Source organism: Liolophura sinensis, chromosome 9, assembly GCF_032854445.1.
Source record: "Liolophura sinensis isolate JHLJ2023 chromosome 9, CUHK_Ljap_v2, whole genome shotgun sequence".
NCBI classification, from domain to species: Eukaryota; Metazoa; Mollusca; class Polyplacophora; order Chitonida; family Chitonidae; genus Liolophura; species Liolophura sinensis.
The window spans coordinates 29,475,267-29,492,757 of NC_088303.1; the positions used below are offsets into that span (position 1 = coordinate 29,475,267).

The 17,491-nt window shown below is 36.5% G+C and overlaps 1 protein-coding gene across 1 annotated transcript in view; it reads right to left on the minus strand.

Annotated features, from left to right (window-relative positions):
* The window catches only part of LOC135475770 (cilia- and flagella-associated protein 74-like), a 42,776-nt gene that overhangs the window by 16,998 nt on the left and 8,287 nt on the right, over positions 1-17,491 (minus strand). The window contains 19 exon segments of the mRNA XM_064755709.1: positions 4,087-4,142; positions 4,145-4,193; positions 5,531-5,631; positions 5,821-5,996; positions 6,607-6,740; positions 7,167-7,340; positions 7,904-7,991; positions 8,589-8,839; positions 9,622-9,818; positions 9,984-10,109; positions 10,809-10,893; positions 12,332-12,352; positions 12,974-13,023; positions 13,985-14,108; positions 14,575-14,664; positions 14,961-15,027; positions 15,385-15,503; positions 16,489-16,608; positions 17,052-17,179. Coding sequence (XP_064611779.1) covers positions 4,087-4,142; positions 4,145-4,193; positions 5,531-5,631; positions 5,821-5,996; positions 6,607-6,740; positions 7,167-7,340; positions 7,904-7,991; positions 8,589-8,839; positions 9,622-9,818; positions 9,984-10,109; positions 10,809-10,893; positions 12,332-12,352; positions 12,974-13,023; positions 13,985-14,108; positions 14,575-14,664; positions 14,961-15,027; positions 15,385-15,503; positions 16,489-16,608; positions 17,052-17,179 — 2,156 coding nt within the window.

The following is a 17,491-nucleotide window of genomic DNA, read 5'->3' on the forward strand; positions in this document are numbered from 1 at the left end:
ATTAGTGAAAACACATAAATATAACAAGCAATCCAAACAAATTCAACAATAACTTAAAACTTAATAGGTTGACTTTCTGCTATTTTATGCATGCATACACAGTAAATTAAGATTTAAATAAAATAGAATTGATTGCTGCAGCTTTGCGACATGCGCTGCGATCTCAAATATACAATGTACATGCACATTGGTGCTTCAATAGCAGGTAGATGTACACTAGTAACATGTGATTTTGATAAACTTGATTTATTTTATGTGTACAAAAGCATAAAGCCTTATCCCAACAATTAAAATAATAATAACTATAGAAAACTTTACTCTTACTGTAAGTAAACACTGTATGATAGATAAATGGAAGCTGCAGGTGTATTCTGTTTTTCTTTTTCACTCACAAATAGGTTTTACAATGAGTTCACGACATCAATAATGTTGAGTTAGTGTGAATAAACTGGGTTAAATTAACATAAACTTGATACAATGTCAAATAAGTCGAGTGTTGTTTCAGTGCTCATCCTCAGAACGATATCCTATCCCAAAGGCTTAAATCCAGAATAACACTGGCTTAGGTATTTATTTGTTTATTTAATGGGGTTTTACGCCATACTCAAGAACATTTCAATAATACAACTGTAGTCAGCATTATGGTCGGGAGGAAACCACGCAAAGCCTGGGTGAAACCCACGCCCATCTGCATGCTACTGACAGACCTTCCCATATACGACCATAGAGGGACACTGGCGTGTTGGCAGTCATTTAATTATTTTAAATGAAGTTTAGCACTATATTCAGGGATATTTCATACAATGTAAATAGGACAGTAGTCAGGTTAATGGGTGGGGGAAACCAGAGAGAGGTCAAAGAAAGTCGTAGCCTTTCATCAGTTACCTAACAAACCCTCCTGATGTAAAGCTACCAGCAAACAGTCAGAGTAGGGTTTGAGTACAAGATCTCATTGTGAGCGATACTTCTGCCAAATGAGCAACTGTGGGCACTGTTAACAGTCATTAGAAGTTTACCTACCTTCCTAAAGCCCACATGGAGGGGTTTAATATTTATATATTTACTTATTTGATTTTAACACAATACACAAGAATTTTTCACTTACACAATGGCAGAGGGTTGCATTACTGGAGAAACTCAGACTGCTTGGGGTAAATATCAGACCTTAGGAAAGTTAGCATGTATTAATTGTATGTTTGGGTTTAACGTCGTATTTAACAATTTATATTTGTGACAGTGAGAGTCATTAGGTGTATGTACATATATTGCTTCTTCTTGTGGCAGGGCGATTCCATACTGTCAATGTGCTGCTACCACTGAAGCATCATGCCAAAGACAACAGACATGACACGCCACCCAGTCACATTATACTGACACTGGGCCAACTAGTCCTGTTTCCCTGCTCTAATTTCTGCCAAGCAAGGTGGCAACAACCGCAATGCTGGCAGACAGCACTAACCACCACAGCTGAGCTGTTGACCACTTACTGTTACCAAAACCCCGCAAGCAAGGAGAACAGGAATGGTATAATACATACACCATATATAAGCGTGTAATCTGAACATACACCGTATATAATTGTGTAATCTGAACATACACATTATATATGCGTGTGATGTGAACATACACAGTATATATGCGCATAATCTGAACATACACCGTATATAATTGTGTAATCTGAACATACACATTATATATGCATGTAATCTGAACATACACAGTATATATGCATGTAATCTGAACATACACAGTATATATGCATGTAATCTGAACATACACAGTAGGGCCTATATAATTGTGTAATCTGAACATACACATTATATATGCATGTAATCTGAACATACACAGTATATATGCGTGTAATCTGAACATACACAGTATATAAGCGTGTAATCTGAACATACACCATATATAATTGTGTAATCTGAACATACACAGTATATAAGCGTGTAATCTGAACATACACATTATATATGCATGTAATCTGAACATACACATTATTATATATGCGTGTAATCTGAACATACACCATATATAATCGTGTAATCTGAACATACACAGTATATATGCGTGTAATCTGAACATACACAGTATATATGCGTGTGATCTGAACATACACAGTATATAATCGTGTAATCTGAACATACACACTATATATGCATGTAATCTGAACATACACAGTATATATGCGTGTGATCTGAACATACACAGTATACATGTATATGCGTGTAATCTGAACATACACAGTATATATGCGTGTAATCTGAACATACTATATATGCGTGTTATCTGAACATGCACAGTATATATGTGTGTAATCTGAACATACACAGTATATATGCGTGCAATCTAAACATACACAGTATATCTGCGTGTAATCTAAACATACACAGTATATAAGCGTGTAATCTGAACATACACAGTATATATGTGTGTAATCTGAACATACACAGTATATAAGCGTGTAATCTGAACATACGTTGTACATATGCGTGTAATCTAAACATACACAGTATATATGCATGTAATCTGAACATACTATATATGCGTGTTATCTGAACATACACAGTATATATGCGTGTAATCTGAACATACACAGTATATATGCATGTGATCTGAACATACATCGTACATATGCGTGTAATCTGAACATACACAGTATATATGCGTGTAATCTAAACATACACAGTATATAAGCGTGTAATCTGAACATACACAGTATATATGCGTGTAATCTGAACATACACAGTATATATGCATGTAATTTGAACATACACAGTATACATGCGTGTACTCTGAACATACACAGTATATAGGCGTGGCAATCTAAACATACACAGTATATAGCGTGTAATCTGAACATACACAGTATATATGCGTGTAATCTAAACATACACAGTATATAAGCGTGTAATCTGAACATACACAGTATATATGTGTGAATCTGAACATACACAGTATATAAGCGTGTAATCTGAACATACACAGTATATATGCGTGTAATCTAAACATACACAGTATATAAGCGTGTAATCTGAACATGGCACAGGTTGAGAACATGAAACAAACATATGTATAGTATGCATATGCCACACACATTTTTGAGATGGTGGGGGGGGGGGGGGGGGGGGGGGCAAAGAGGTGCATGTGTCATTACAGTGAAAGTCAGTACATACAATATTAACTGTGTCATTTACAATCAGTAATTATTAAATAATGATTACCTTCTTCTATGTCATCCTAAACAGACAAAATAGAGTACAGTAAATCATAAACGAAATGCTTCCATTATGGAGAATTCACAGTCACAAAGACTAACGCCTAAGTTTCTCCAAACAGGGGTGAGTGGATTTGGGGAGGGTATTGTACACCCTTCTCCTGTACCCTAATTCCTCAACCTTTTTCATATGAAAGAAGCATCTTTCAATCCATGCACATTTTAATTTGATTTTGGAGACACAATTGGTTGGATTAGCAATTTACAGAGCTTCACAAAGTGCGTAATTTTATCAGTCAACACAGAATAATGCATTTAGAATATGCTTGAATACACACTTTGCACACATGCAAAAAGGTTGAAGAATTACAGTATTATAGATAAAAATCTTCAGGATTACTTCACTACTCCTTTCAACTTGTGTTTTAATTCAGCTGTACATACACGGAGTAACACTCTTGAGTGTCATGATTACTGAATTTCAGCCATCCTTGTCCACAAATTATCTTATACATGAGTGTAAAATTCTAAGCATTCTAATCCAATTTTCACTAAGAAAACCTAACTCAACAAAGTTTAGGTTTTTGCCACATCAAGAATTACAAAACTGAACCTTTCAAACACATTCACTTCAGCTACAGGCACTTTAATAACCACAAAGACAAGGTCATAATCTCTACTGCTACAATGATGTCGCACTGACAACATTCTGGTTAACTTCCCTGCAATTAATGCATACTTCAATGTCAGAGTCTGGACTATGCATGCACAGGTATTTGTAGATTACAATTCATCTGTGAGAGCTGTAGATAAGTTAAGAGACTGACCTGCTCTTGGGCTTCCTGATGCCTTCCTCAGTTGTTCCTTGTAGTCTCTCTGAGCCTTGCCTCCAGGGATTTCACCATCATCCTCACAGCCTCCTCTTAATGTCTTCCTCACGCAATGTGGGAGAAAAACGCACCTTGATGTGACATTTCTGAAAGTGTGGTAAGTATCATGTCAATGTTTCTTTCAGTTAATGTGTAATGGGAGACTAGAGGACAAGCTACACAGAAGGTCCAATGACAAGAGAACACATCGTTTTCTTCTGTGAGATTGCAGTGCATGTGTACTTCACATATGTTTTATGAACACATGTACTGATAATTGTGACGTAATGAAGGAAACAACAAATGAATTCACATCTTTGGACTCTCTTGATACAGGAGGGAAGGAATTTTATGAGTTCTTCATTATGGACTTTCTCAATCTATATGCGGGTTTCCATAAAAAGAATTAAAGGTGGAGAAAACATAAAAATTACATAAATTTCAGATGAAATAATGTGAAAACTTGGTTTTAAATGTGGTCTTCAATATTTTACAAGATCTTTCTTTAAAGAGAAAAAGCCACTCTAAAACGACTTCTGTATGGTGGGTATTTGGGACCAACTCTTGGTATATAGTCTTCATGAAATATTGTTATAAATGAGAATCTAACACATGTTTAATAAATATATTTACCCTAGAATTTCATCTTTTCAGGTAACACATGTGTGTAACCTGGATTTTGACCATATTTATATTTTTAATATATTTATAAATACCGATACAACTGTACTACCTGTATCATAAATCAGATGTTTGGATATTTACAACAAATTTACATTCAAATAAATTTATTATACATGCATCACATCCTCATTTAGAACATTATAATGCAAAGAAAATATAAACCAAGAGGTGGTCTCAAATACCCACCATACAAATATATTTTCAAATACCCTTTTCTCCTCAAAAAAAACAGACCATATTTGAAAATAAGTTTTCACACTCTTTCATCAGATTTTGGCATCATTTTTTATGTTTTCTTTTCCTTTAATGTTATCCTACTCCTCAGGTAAGTGCGTGTTCAAACTTATACATGATCCAAGCAGTATATTCTTTATATTAAGTATAACTTATTTATTGGGTTGGTGCTTTATTTTTCAATACTAAAATAATAACACATTCACAGATTATTTCCATATAATGGGAACAAAAAAATTACTGAGGTTATATATAAAGTAGTCCAGAAAAAAAATCACTTATAAGCAGTATCGATGAAATAACTGCCTTCATAAGGGACAAACCCCAACACAACAGTGGTTAAGTCACTAACAGCCGGAATAGCCACTGGTCAAAAGTTAGTGCTCTTTCGCTAAAAAAAAAAACTTGCACGGAGATTTGGCTCAAAATTTTATTTACTTATTTATTTGACTGGTGGTTATTGAGTATGATTAGCAGCCATGCAGTTACATGTACGTGCTGACAAGAGCTAAGCAGCGCATATTACCTTTCCAGGCTCCACTGTTCCCACAGACGGAGACACAGTTATCGGGGCACCCTTTGGCACGACAAACTCAAAGGATGTGGGTCCTACTGGGGCAATAGCTCCTGGAAACACCAAAACAAAACAAAAAAATCATGCTTGCTCTCTTTAATCAAGACCCAACGAGCATCAAAATGTGGTTATCCAGCAAAACAGAACACTCTTTTTCTTCAGAAATATATGTGCTTGTTCTGAAATACAAACACAAATTTCTAACTACTACTGAAATAATGACAAAATGACAGATGGTGAACCTTTGCCAATCCTAGGAACGGGATGTGTGAACTCGTTAGTGCTGGTGTGAGAGTTGACGACTTCCAGCGATGTCATGGAGACGTCATAGAGAGATGTGGCCTTGAAGTGCAGGGTCTGGTGTGACAGCTCCAGAGGGGGGTGAACCCCAACACCCACACAGCTGATAGTGAAATTCCTGAAATACACAGGTACATGTACATACAGGGCTGATCAAATTACAGCAGAAATGGATAAGGTCCTAGAATATTGCTCTATTATCAATTCACTTGCTCAACACGTGTTACTCGTTGCTACAACAAAATGCATTCATTTTCTATTTTGAGCTCTTTTCTAAACTGAAAGACAGAAGTGACAGATTATTAGACCTCTTTTTTTGTTTTTTTTGTATACATGTGTACCCTGACATTCTCATCTTCATATATTTGCAAAAAAAAAGTTTCGTTTTCAAACTCTTGACAGCCAAAAAAGCTTTCCTTGAAGTTCGAAGCAAAGGATGATATCCTCATGATTTTAGACAAAAAATTTTAGACTGCTTCACAATAAATATAGTTCTGAACATTAAATATTAGTGTATTATGACAAGAATATTGATAAGAATATCTACTTTTTGATGCCAAACGTAAAAGTAAATGTTAATTTAATTTAATGTAATATTTTTTTTTCACATTTAAATATGTAAAGGAATGTCAGCCTGAGAGCATGTTGAATGTCCATGACAGCAGAATAGAAAAAACATTTTCAATAATCTTTTCGAGACATGTGGATATTTACCCTCTTGCACTTACCTGTTGATTAAAGATTTACAGGTGAGATCAAACTTATAGTCTTTGGCCTTCTTAGGACTAAAGATAATATCCAGTTGTATTGTTTCAAGAGGTAACAGAGTACCAAAGCCATCATTAGGCTGGATCTCCACAAACTGAAAGTGAAAGTGTTAGGTTGATCAACTGTAAAACATTCATATATACAATATAAGGCAATGTAAACAACACTTATTTATCTATCTGAGTTTTTGTTTAATACCATATTGAAGAATTTTTCACTTCTATGCTGGTGGTTAGTTTTATATGTAGAAGAAACTGGAGTGCTCTCTAAAACCACAGATCTTTGGCATGCTACTTACAAACTTTTCCATGAACTGAACTAGAGTTAAATATTTGTACTGTCTCTTTTCCTCAAAACAGGTACCATGCGTTAGGAATACAAATCCAGTCATTTATTCCTCAATTTCTGTTCATAATTTTCAATCAAATTCACGTTTTGTATTTCAGATTCACACTGTCTTAAACATGTATCACTGGCTGTAGAAACATTTGCCTTGCACATATATTGTAAATTAACTCACGTCTGGGATGTTGAGGAATCCATATTGCTGAGGCAGAATAGACTTATTGGACAGCTGTACAGTGTGTTTAACTGATTCATAGATAGTACAGCAACCAAAGTCCAAGTCTGTAGTGTCAAATTCCATGTCTGAGTTGGTTATGACTGCCTGAACTGTGAACGGCACTGGGCGAGTCTGCACAACAAAATTACTTAATGGAAATGTGGTGCTACCTGAGTGCTCTAAAATATTAACGCTGTTTGCCAGTGGAAAGATAAAACAAAATACACTCACTTTATTCCAGTATTCTCTACCTACTAACAAAAGAGTTCTAGGACAATATTTATCAGACATCATAACACTTGAGCCAAAAGTCCAAACACAGCTACATGTACAACTAAAATGTTTTGCCCTAATAAGTCTAGCATTTGTACACTGATTATTTACATTTACGCCACAGTACAATGTACCAATCACATAAATATGGGCCCTGGAGCTTATTTTGGGTCAATTTATAATTATCAATTATAATTTTCATCACCTTCTATAAATGTAGTCTTAAGACAAATGTGCAAAAAATTTTAACTTTCAGTACAAAAAACTAAGCATTTTGCCCAGGATTTAAATTTTGACAGAAGTCAGAAATGGCTTTGAGAAATGCACTCCTGGGTCTTCTATGGCCTGCCGCCATGGTAAGAAACATGGTTAATTGATCTAGATAACCTCTGTCTCTGATTGCTGACTGTCTTGTTTCTTACCTGATCTGCCACTCTTATCACCATAGGGGCCTCAAGAACCCCTGTCTCAGTATCAAAGTATTTACTACCATCCTCAAATAAACTTTTCCTGGAAAAAACAAACAAAAGAAAATGGTACTGACTGATTCCAGAGAGCCAGACTTACGTTGACATACAATATAAAATAAACAGCTATGATATAAGCTCATTTCATTCTGAAGATGTATTCTAAAGGGCCATGTACCAAGTTCCAGTTAAGAGTTAATTGTTTTGAAAAAAAAAAAGGCCGAAAAAACTGTGCAAAACAGGAACAAAAAAAAAATTCTCATGGTGAAGCTATGTACCAATTCTCAACACAAAACAATGAACTGTTTTGAGAACAAAGTCTGAAAAACTGAAAGGACTGAAGAAATGACAGACTGATGGACTGACGCAAGAGGTGTAAACATACAGTACCCCTCAATACCAGGAACAGACCAATAAATTTCACTTTTAAACATGACTGTGATAAAATATTGGGCTGAGGGAAAATTAGGTATTGACAGCACATGTTGTGGCAAATGTAAACTTGTGCCTGTTGGCACAATACTGGTAATGAAATAAATGTGATACACGAAGGGAACTACACCTACTTAGAGCAGCTTCAAACAATGTGTACCATGCAGTGTATATTAAGACCTGATCGATATCTAAAAGACTTAGTTACCTTGGGAGAAACTTGAGTTGTGCTGAGAACTGTGACTGAGCCTGGATATAACCTGTCTTAGGCAGCAGTTCAAGATGGTTCCTCAACTCTTTACACACCTCAAACTTGAGGCGCAGGGCCGTAGTGGCACGGTTGTTCACAATGATTGTGTCCTGGTACAGCCGGTCAAACATGCAGATCTTCAGGTCAACTGTCTGACGATCCACCCAGACCGGCACATCTATGGCACTGGCCAGAGCCCGCAACGAACACTGACAGACAATAGGACAGTTACAAATACATGTATTGTATTAAATAAGCCTCAAACCTGACAATGTGACAAAGTGGAAACATTAAAATAGACGGTAAAGGCTATGAATAGAAGCAATGTGGCCATCATTCAAACAACTAATTATCAATGACAAAAGCACTTAAGAAAAGTATTTGTTCTTGAATTAGATACACTACCCACAACATTTATTCTCGATGAAACAACCTGCCCATTTCAGTTCTTTTTCTCTGGGTGTTACAAATAGCTATGCTGCAAAGTATGTAGATTAAAACAGGACTTTTTGTTCTAATTACCATTGCTCACAGATTAAGAAAAAACAGTGCTACAAATATGTACATGTACTTAAACTGTTGGTGTGAGTAGCAATGCAAATTCAATCATACCGATACTTTGAGACTGTGCTATACTGGGGAACGAATAAAATTCTAAATCTAAATTCTGAAGGGCAATTAAAATCGTTTTAAGGGGAGATCCAGAGACAAAAGGCCTTTGAAAGTGGGCAAGTTTGTTTCTTCATTATGAAATATTCTTCACAATGTAATAAAAATGTTGGTTAACATGCCAAGGCTATGGTAGCATCACACAAAGACCTTGTTTTTTGTTTGACAATAGTCACATATATACACGGTACAAGCTTTGCACAATTAATTTCATGACTGACAAGCATTAATTTCTTTATACATTTTCCTTTATTTATAGGTTGTAAGGCACAATCACTGCTTGCCCGGGAAATGTACATGTATATCCAACAAAGATGCTTACGCTTTCAGACAGCGGGTCAGCAAAGTTGATGAGAAATTCACAATCCACCTTGCCAGGGATGGTAGGCTGCCACATCACCTCCAACCTGACAGAACTGAAGGTACCAATTTCCCCTGACCCTTGCCCTTTGACCTTCATGCCATCCACAGTGTCCAGATCCTCTAGCTCACTGACCCCATACGCATTACTTCCCTCCTCTACATAACAGCCAAACAGAAAATAAAAAACAGAAAATAAGTCAATGGCATTGCTAAATTTCAATCGCCATACCTGTGTATAAAGATACATTCAGAACGGATATCATCCGCTGATATTTAAGCAGCAGGAACATCCATTAATTGCAAAGGCAATTTGTTGCATACCCCTGGCAGTGTCGTTTGACTCCTCAACATCCTCTCCTGGTATCTCAGGGGCTGTATCAGCATCTCCAGCTGTCATCACAGCAGGTGTCTCCTCCCCCACCAAAGTCTGATCGACCACTGGTGCCTCTAAAAACATAACAGGCAAGGCAGTGAGGGTGAATTAATGACATGATGCTTCATTTAAACCATTCTCATTTTCTCATAAAACTTGTAACCCATTATAAGAAAATCTGTTATTACGGATATAATAGTATAGATTATTATGGAGTTCATTTTCACAAATTTTCTACTGTATATGAGTAACAAAGTTGATTTAAACTCTACAATATACACATGTACTAATTACTTCTCTAATTGGGGTATAACACCAAAATTCAATAATATTTTATCCTTACTCTATTATCAAGTTTATGGCTGAGGAAACCCAGCTAGCAACTGACATTTGTGACTTGATGCTGTAGCGAATTATGGAATTCTAGCAGACAACCTCCAACATGTAATTATGGATTGTTTTGGTGGCTTAATGCTTCGAGTGACTACCCTGAAGTTGGGAGACCCAGGGTCAAACCTGTATCAGGTGATGCCAAAGATTTTAAAAATGATACGTACAGCTGCCTCCCTTGGCACTCAGCACTGAGAGCTAGGTTAGAGCAAGGAAACAGGACTGAGTGATGCTTTTATAGCCAAATGATAAAACATTCAAACCTATAGGCTGTTTCTCAGACAACTGTGAGGAAACATGTAGTTGTATTACAATACTGTATGCTCCACTTGAAATAAGATTTAACTGTGATTCCTACTGATACAATGGTGGAGAGAACCTACCCTGGGTCTGTGTGACATCTGGTTTGTCTGTTTTGTTCAGGCTGTCAGACACTGGGCTCTCCCCTCTCACTGTATCAGAGGTGGTCTACAATACAGCAGTGAGCAATGATGAATACCCCTGTCACTAAGAGGTTTAATAATCAATGTCACGCATGGCTTAAAATTAGACAAAATACATGTACATGTCATAGAGAGAAATCAAGGAACCATGTGTCTTCACAAATACGTCAAGTGTTCTTGCATGTCACACAAGGTAAAACTGGAAACGAAAGAAAACTTTTGTTTCCGTGTTATTCTCACAAACTAACAACAGCAGCTGTAATACAATTAATTTTTTTTACAATTGTGTTCATTAATGTAAGTCCATATATATGGATCCTTATCTTTCAACTTTGCTTTTAAGACGTACAAGTCTGGGCACTAAAGTAGCTCTTTAACACATACAGGTCTAAGCACTGAAGTAGCTCTTTAAACATTTTAATGGCAGATAATAGAGCCTACTAAATTTGTATGTGTTCATTATTTCACATGCTCATTCTCATACTGTTTCTACATTATTTTCCCCAAATACATTATACAGCACATTTTGCCGATTCCAAATCACCCTGTTTTGGTGCCTGACACAAGGAATTGCAGCATACAACTGTACCTGATCCACATGGATCATAATCCATGAAGGATGCATTTTAACAGGGTACCCACACATCTCTATATACATCATGTGTTGAAGAATAAAATTACCATGGTAAACAGACGTACAGGCAGACAGACATAGAGTATACCTACATGCTTGACCATCACAATGATAATGCACATGATAAACTTCAATCGTGTTCTACATCTCACATGATATAAATATATGAGTATTTGTGTATGAAAAGTGGAATGGTTACAGAGCTAACTTAGAGATTAAAAAATGTAAAACCATAGCCATCATGACTAGATCACAAAAATGTTCGATGCAATGTTACGAACAAAAAGTGTGAGCGCATAAACTAAACAGAACACTTAGGAGTAACCCTGGAAATGATTTCATGACAAACACACAGCTATTAAAATACATGTATAAGTACTAAACTGTATTACATTGTACACTGCACTTGGCTGAGGGCTACTTAACACTTAAAGTATACTTCATAAAGCTGACCCCTGAACAATACCGCTAAAGAAAAGCAACCAATCAAAAGTAAATACATACAATACATGCATGTACACAGAATAAAACACAACATAAAAAGTACAATGACCTAACCTGAACAACACTGACAATCAGCACCATGCACATAAACAAATGAAATGCTTATTACATGAGCACAACTGTAAAGACAAAGACAAAACACTATACTCAACACAGAAGTATATGAACCAAAGATGAATAACACCCATCACCAATACAACAGTGATAGATTAGGCCAAGTATTAACGCATACAGAACAACAAACTGAACCCCAGTGAAAACCACTGAAGTCTTCCAGTACCAATAAAAACTGATCAATGTATTGAAATGATGATAAGGCACACACCTGAATATCTGGGGAACATGCCTGAAACCATGAATACACACATGCACACTTAGTCCTCTTACACCAGCTCATATTTGAGACACATAACGCCAGTACATAAGAGCATCCATGTATGAACCTCGCTGAACAGATTGTTTAAAAATACTCTGAGGATATTTTTTTAAAGATGACATTTGTACTTTTATTTATTTATTTGATTGGTGTTTTACGCCGTACTCAAGAATATTTCTCTTATACGACAGCGGCCAGCATTATGGTGGGTGGAAACCGGGCAGAGCCCGGGGGAAACCCACGACCATCCACAGGTTGTTGGCAGACCTTCCCACTTACGCCCGGAGAGGAAGCCAGCATGAGCTGGACTTGAACTCACAGTGACCACATTGGTGAGAGGCTCCTGGGTCATTACGCTGCGCTAGCGCGCTAACCGACTGAGCCACGGAGGCCCCAGTTTGTACTTTTAGCCTCCACAAAACTAACACTATAATGTCTTACTTACTATACATCAGTGCATGCTCTCAGAGCTGGCAGAATCTGTACATGGAGGATGCATGCTAATGGTACTTGTGTAAAACACAGGTGAGGAGAGTAGAGGAGACTGGTAAGCAAATGTAATATGACACACACACAAGCACCACCACTTACCAGTCTGCCCAGAGACGTGGCTGCTGATGTCACTGTCCTCTGCTTCACACCTGTTCAAATAAAACAACAAATTTTGATTTAATTGAAGTAATGATTTCAAATTTTATTTATATACATTTTAAAAGGGGTACACAAACCTTCTCCAAAATACAGTTTATAATCAAAGAGAGATAAACAGCATTTGGTCACTTTTGTTAAAAGTTTAGAAGTAAAAAAAAATGAGTGGCACTCTTCTTTACCTGATTTATACTACTTGTGTAAAAAACTTCCTATTATCCCCAATCAAACCTCCTATTATGAATTAACAATTACATAAAAACACCTTTTTACAGAATCTTTCATAAAATGTTATTCATTTTACAGAAAATGAATTTGCATGAAGCCCAATGATTCTCAGTGAGATCTCATAAATACACATCAACAGGCAAATAGCACGGATAAAACCAGGCATTCAGAGAATGCTGATAGCTCGCCTGATTGAGCCGTTTGAAAAACATTCAAATATTGACCTCTAAACCAAAATAAAGTAGAATGATAATAGACACTGTCATACACATATATTATCCTCTAATTATAGTGCTAAGATCTTGACATTAAATCAACAGACCAAAATTATTACAATGTCACAACTATCACTGTTTATCGTATGCCTAAGGACTGCAGAGCGGTGACTTCAAATGCAACCCTGTGAATACCCGAGCAAATGTTGAGCTATATGAGGAAAAGACTTCCATGGTCTTTGATTTGCAAATCGCTTCCTATCTGTGTACTATGGGAGGCCACTGCAACCTTTTAATTGGCGAAAACTTCAACCAAACTGGACAAAGACAGCATCTGATCCCCTTCTCACAATATCTCTCCCTACTTTGTACAGGTGAGCCAAAAAGGGATATTTATATAAAGTACACCCTAAAGCATATATATCAGTTCGCCACGTTCCAAGATCACCTTCGCCATTCCAAACCGCTCTGGATTCTACCAGGCTGTTGCACTTCTCTGTGCCAAACTTACCTGTGACTTTAAAGAACTCATAAGATGTAGCCAGTGCTCCTTTGTTTGTCAGTGTGAATGTTCGCTTCAGGGTTTCTCCAATCACAGCTGTGCCAAAGTCAACTGTGTCTTGATCTACCATCAGCTGTAAATATATTGACATATTATATTCTCAAAAGGCAATTAAATTTTACATCTATCCCTAAAATCAGTGGATTTAAGCATGTACCAGACGCAGTTTTCGATTCACTTCATTACAACAACAAATGATGTCCCAGCCATTTGCCTATCCTTCATTAAACATGTAGTATTTGTGTATAGACAAACTACAAACACGTTATCATCACTTTTGCAATATTTGAAACCCAACCCCATCCAATAATATAATTCAAAAGATTAATCTTATCCTGTAACATTACATTTTCTTTTTTGTGTTTCTTTTTGGCAGACTGACCCCAAAGTAAAGTGATACTACATCAAATCTGAAAGGGACATTACTCTGTTGTCACAGTGGTAACACTGTATCTCAAACCCTACATATTATAGACAACTGTATTTCGTAGTTATTGGCTTGTTATCATACAATATATATTTCAGCTGGCTATACTGACATCACACTTCTTGGTGGTACATCTGAGAGGGACAGAGAATGGACCAGTCTGTGCCATGAAGTTCACCTCTCCCATTAGATCCTCGTTGATCTGAAATAATCAATCAAATAATATTGTTAATATTAGCAGAAAGCATCTTACAGATCAAGACTGTTCAAGTGGTACAAGATTTGTTTTAAAATCACTTGTTGAATAGCAGCCTGGTATTAACAGTACCATATATAACCTGTAAACAAAGAAATATATATATATTGAACATCTGACTAAAAGCTACACTATCTCATTTTATTTCTTGCAAGTTTTTCTGTTTTAACAGAAATAACCAACAGAATAGTATCAACTTAATTAGTGTGAATTAGAAAAGCGAGTACACATGCAGTTCCTACCATTGGTTTAAAGGTAACCAGCATCTCACAGGTCATTCCTGCTGACATCTGACCTGGAGGATCAAAACTGAAAGCGAAAATTACAGTTGAGGATTATATTTATATGTAAATGTACCTAAACACAGCTCAGATGTACATCCATTAATAGCCTTACACATGCATTAAGATCTTCAAATCAGACATGATAAAACAAAAACAAACATATTAACGTTCTATAATGACATGTACGTGTATATTTTTAGTAGGAACTTATGTTCAGATACAAAATCTCAGCTTTAAAACCACATGAGTGAAAGTGCTTGATCATTGGGTATTAAAGCTAATAATTGTCCCTAAAACTGAGTCTGAAAGCTTTAATGTATGCTTTTTTTTTCTTTTATAAATCAAATTCAAAGACATGTGTCCTTGAAAAGTCCATACTCACTGAATGTCAATAAAGTCCTTCAGATGCTCTGTAATGCCAATGTATTTACAGTAGTTGACGCTGTAGGAGACATTGGTCAGGATCACCCGCTTCTTGTAACACTTGCCCACATCAAAATCCTGCACACACAACACACAAATACAAGGGCTGATGAAAGATTCATAATAATAATGACATTCATGTGAGGAATACTGATACAACAGTCCAATAAAATGAACTTAGACTGAATGACTGCATGGGTGCGTACGTCCTCCCATAGTGACGCTACTTTTCTGAGGCATGTTCTAGAAAGAGAGTATACTGCAGTTCTTACATCAGATGACGGTGCTTTCGATGGTCACTTATTTGTACACTATGTGCTGTCACCACAGTTAAGTTTGATATACAGCTGTCCCCAGGCCATCAGAGTTGGAGCCAGTCTTTTTGAATTATTTTGATTGCATAACTTAACATTTTGAATTCCACTGGCACACTGACTTTTTTTTGTCGAGTATAAATATCAGGACTATGTATGCAGTATATATAGGCTTTGCATCCATGACAGGTAGTTGCAGAGGACATTGCCTTATACTTGCTTTATATGATGGCTAGCATCATACACTTTATCCATAAAAAGTTAATTTATTTATTCATTTAATTATTTGATTGGTGTTTTATGCCATACTCAAGAATGAATGTTCATTTAATATATAAATATTAACTACATATATCAACACTATATTTGCGTGGAACTAGCTGATGGTGTAAACTGACTTACTTTTCTATTTCTTGATAGAAATGATATTATTTACTTATTATTTTTTTCCTTGGTGTTAACACAGTGCTCAAGAACGTTTCACTTATAGGACAGCTGCCAGGTTTATGAGCGGAAGTAACCAGAGTATCCGGAGTAAACCACCGACTTTCACCAAGCACCTGGGAGAGACGGTCAGAGACCTCATAGTCATAGAGAGCAATCGCTTCTACTCTCTGAGCCTGTATGGCCACCTGATGATATTTGCAGGGGCTTTTTTCCCTATCAAAATGAGGTTTCCAGTGTGCACTCATTCTAATGTGTCACATTTTATCAATGCCTTTACATGGGTATTTATAACACACGCGTACCTTGAAATGGACCACATCGGGTTTGCTGTAGAATGCAGCCCCTTTGAATTCTCGACCTGCCGCCACCTGCCTCGTAACTATACTCTGCTTTTGCTTCTCAAAATTTTTCTCTAGAATGTCCTGTGAAAAAATATCAATCAAAAGTGTTTTAACACTACCATGACATTGAAATCCAAGAATGTGCAGATGGAACAGCATCATTACTGCCCATTAAACAACAACGAAATTCAATGATGTAATTCTTCTAAAGGCGATAAAAAGAAGGAAGTAATAAAAATGTCTATTATGGTTCTATTTCCCAAAATTCTTTGTAACTGAGATGAAACTATAAATGACAATATTCAGTTAACCTGTTGAAGTCAAAAAATGGACAGACCAGGATCCAAACTTCATCTTTTTTAAGGAAATTCACAATCTAGCTGAGATCCTTGACATAAACAATAAACCATATCTCTTCATTCCAGTGAACTGCAGCATTAGTCATATAAGACTCATGAGATAGTTATACCACCATGACACCATAACCAGAATGAAACTGAATTCTCTCTCAAAACAAAAATTACCATTTCCATCTTGGTGGCTCCAGGTATTTTCCGAGGCCCATCTATCTCCTTTGGAACCTTATAAGGCTTATGCTGGTCCCATAATCCCTCAAACTCGGGCACTGCCAAGTTCACTCGGCTGCCATCTTCTGTTATAAAAAAGATTCACATTATGAACGAAATACAGTACTATCTAATGAAGTAGCACTAATGCTCCGCAAGATTTTCTATACCAGCCATCTTATCTGACTAATTCCAGTGAGTAGGCCCTGCAGTCCATTTACCACATATTCACAGTAAATGTCACATGTACAAGTTCAAGTTCATGACTTAAATCCCACTGATACCCATGATTAGAAGCATAATTTACTTACCAAACACCAAACCATATTAATACCATGCAGATCAGTCATCTACCTGATTGCTACCAATGGTGTGGTTTTCATGTTGTTCAAGTTTAT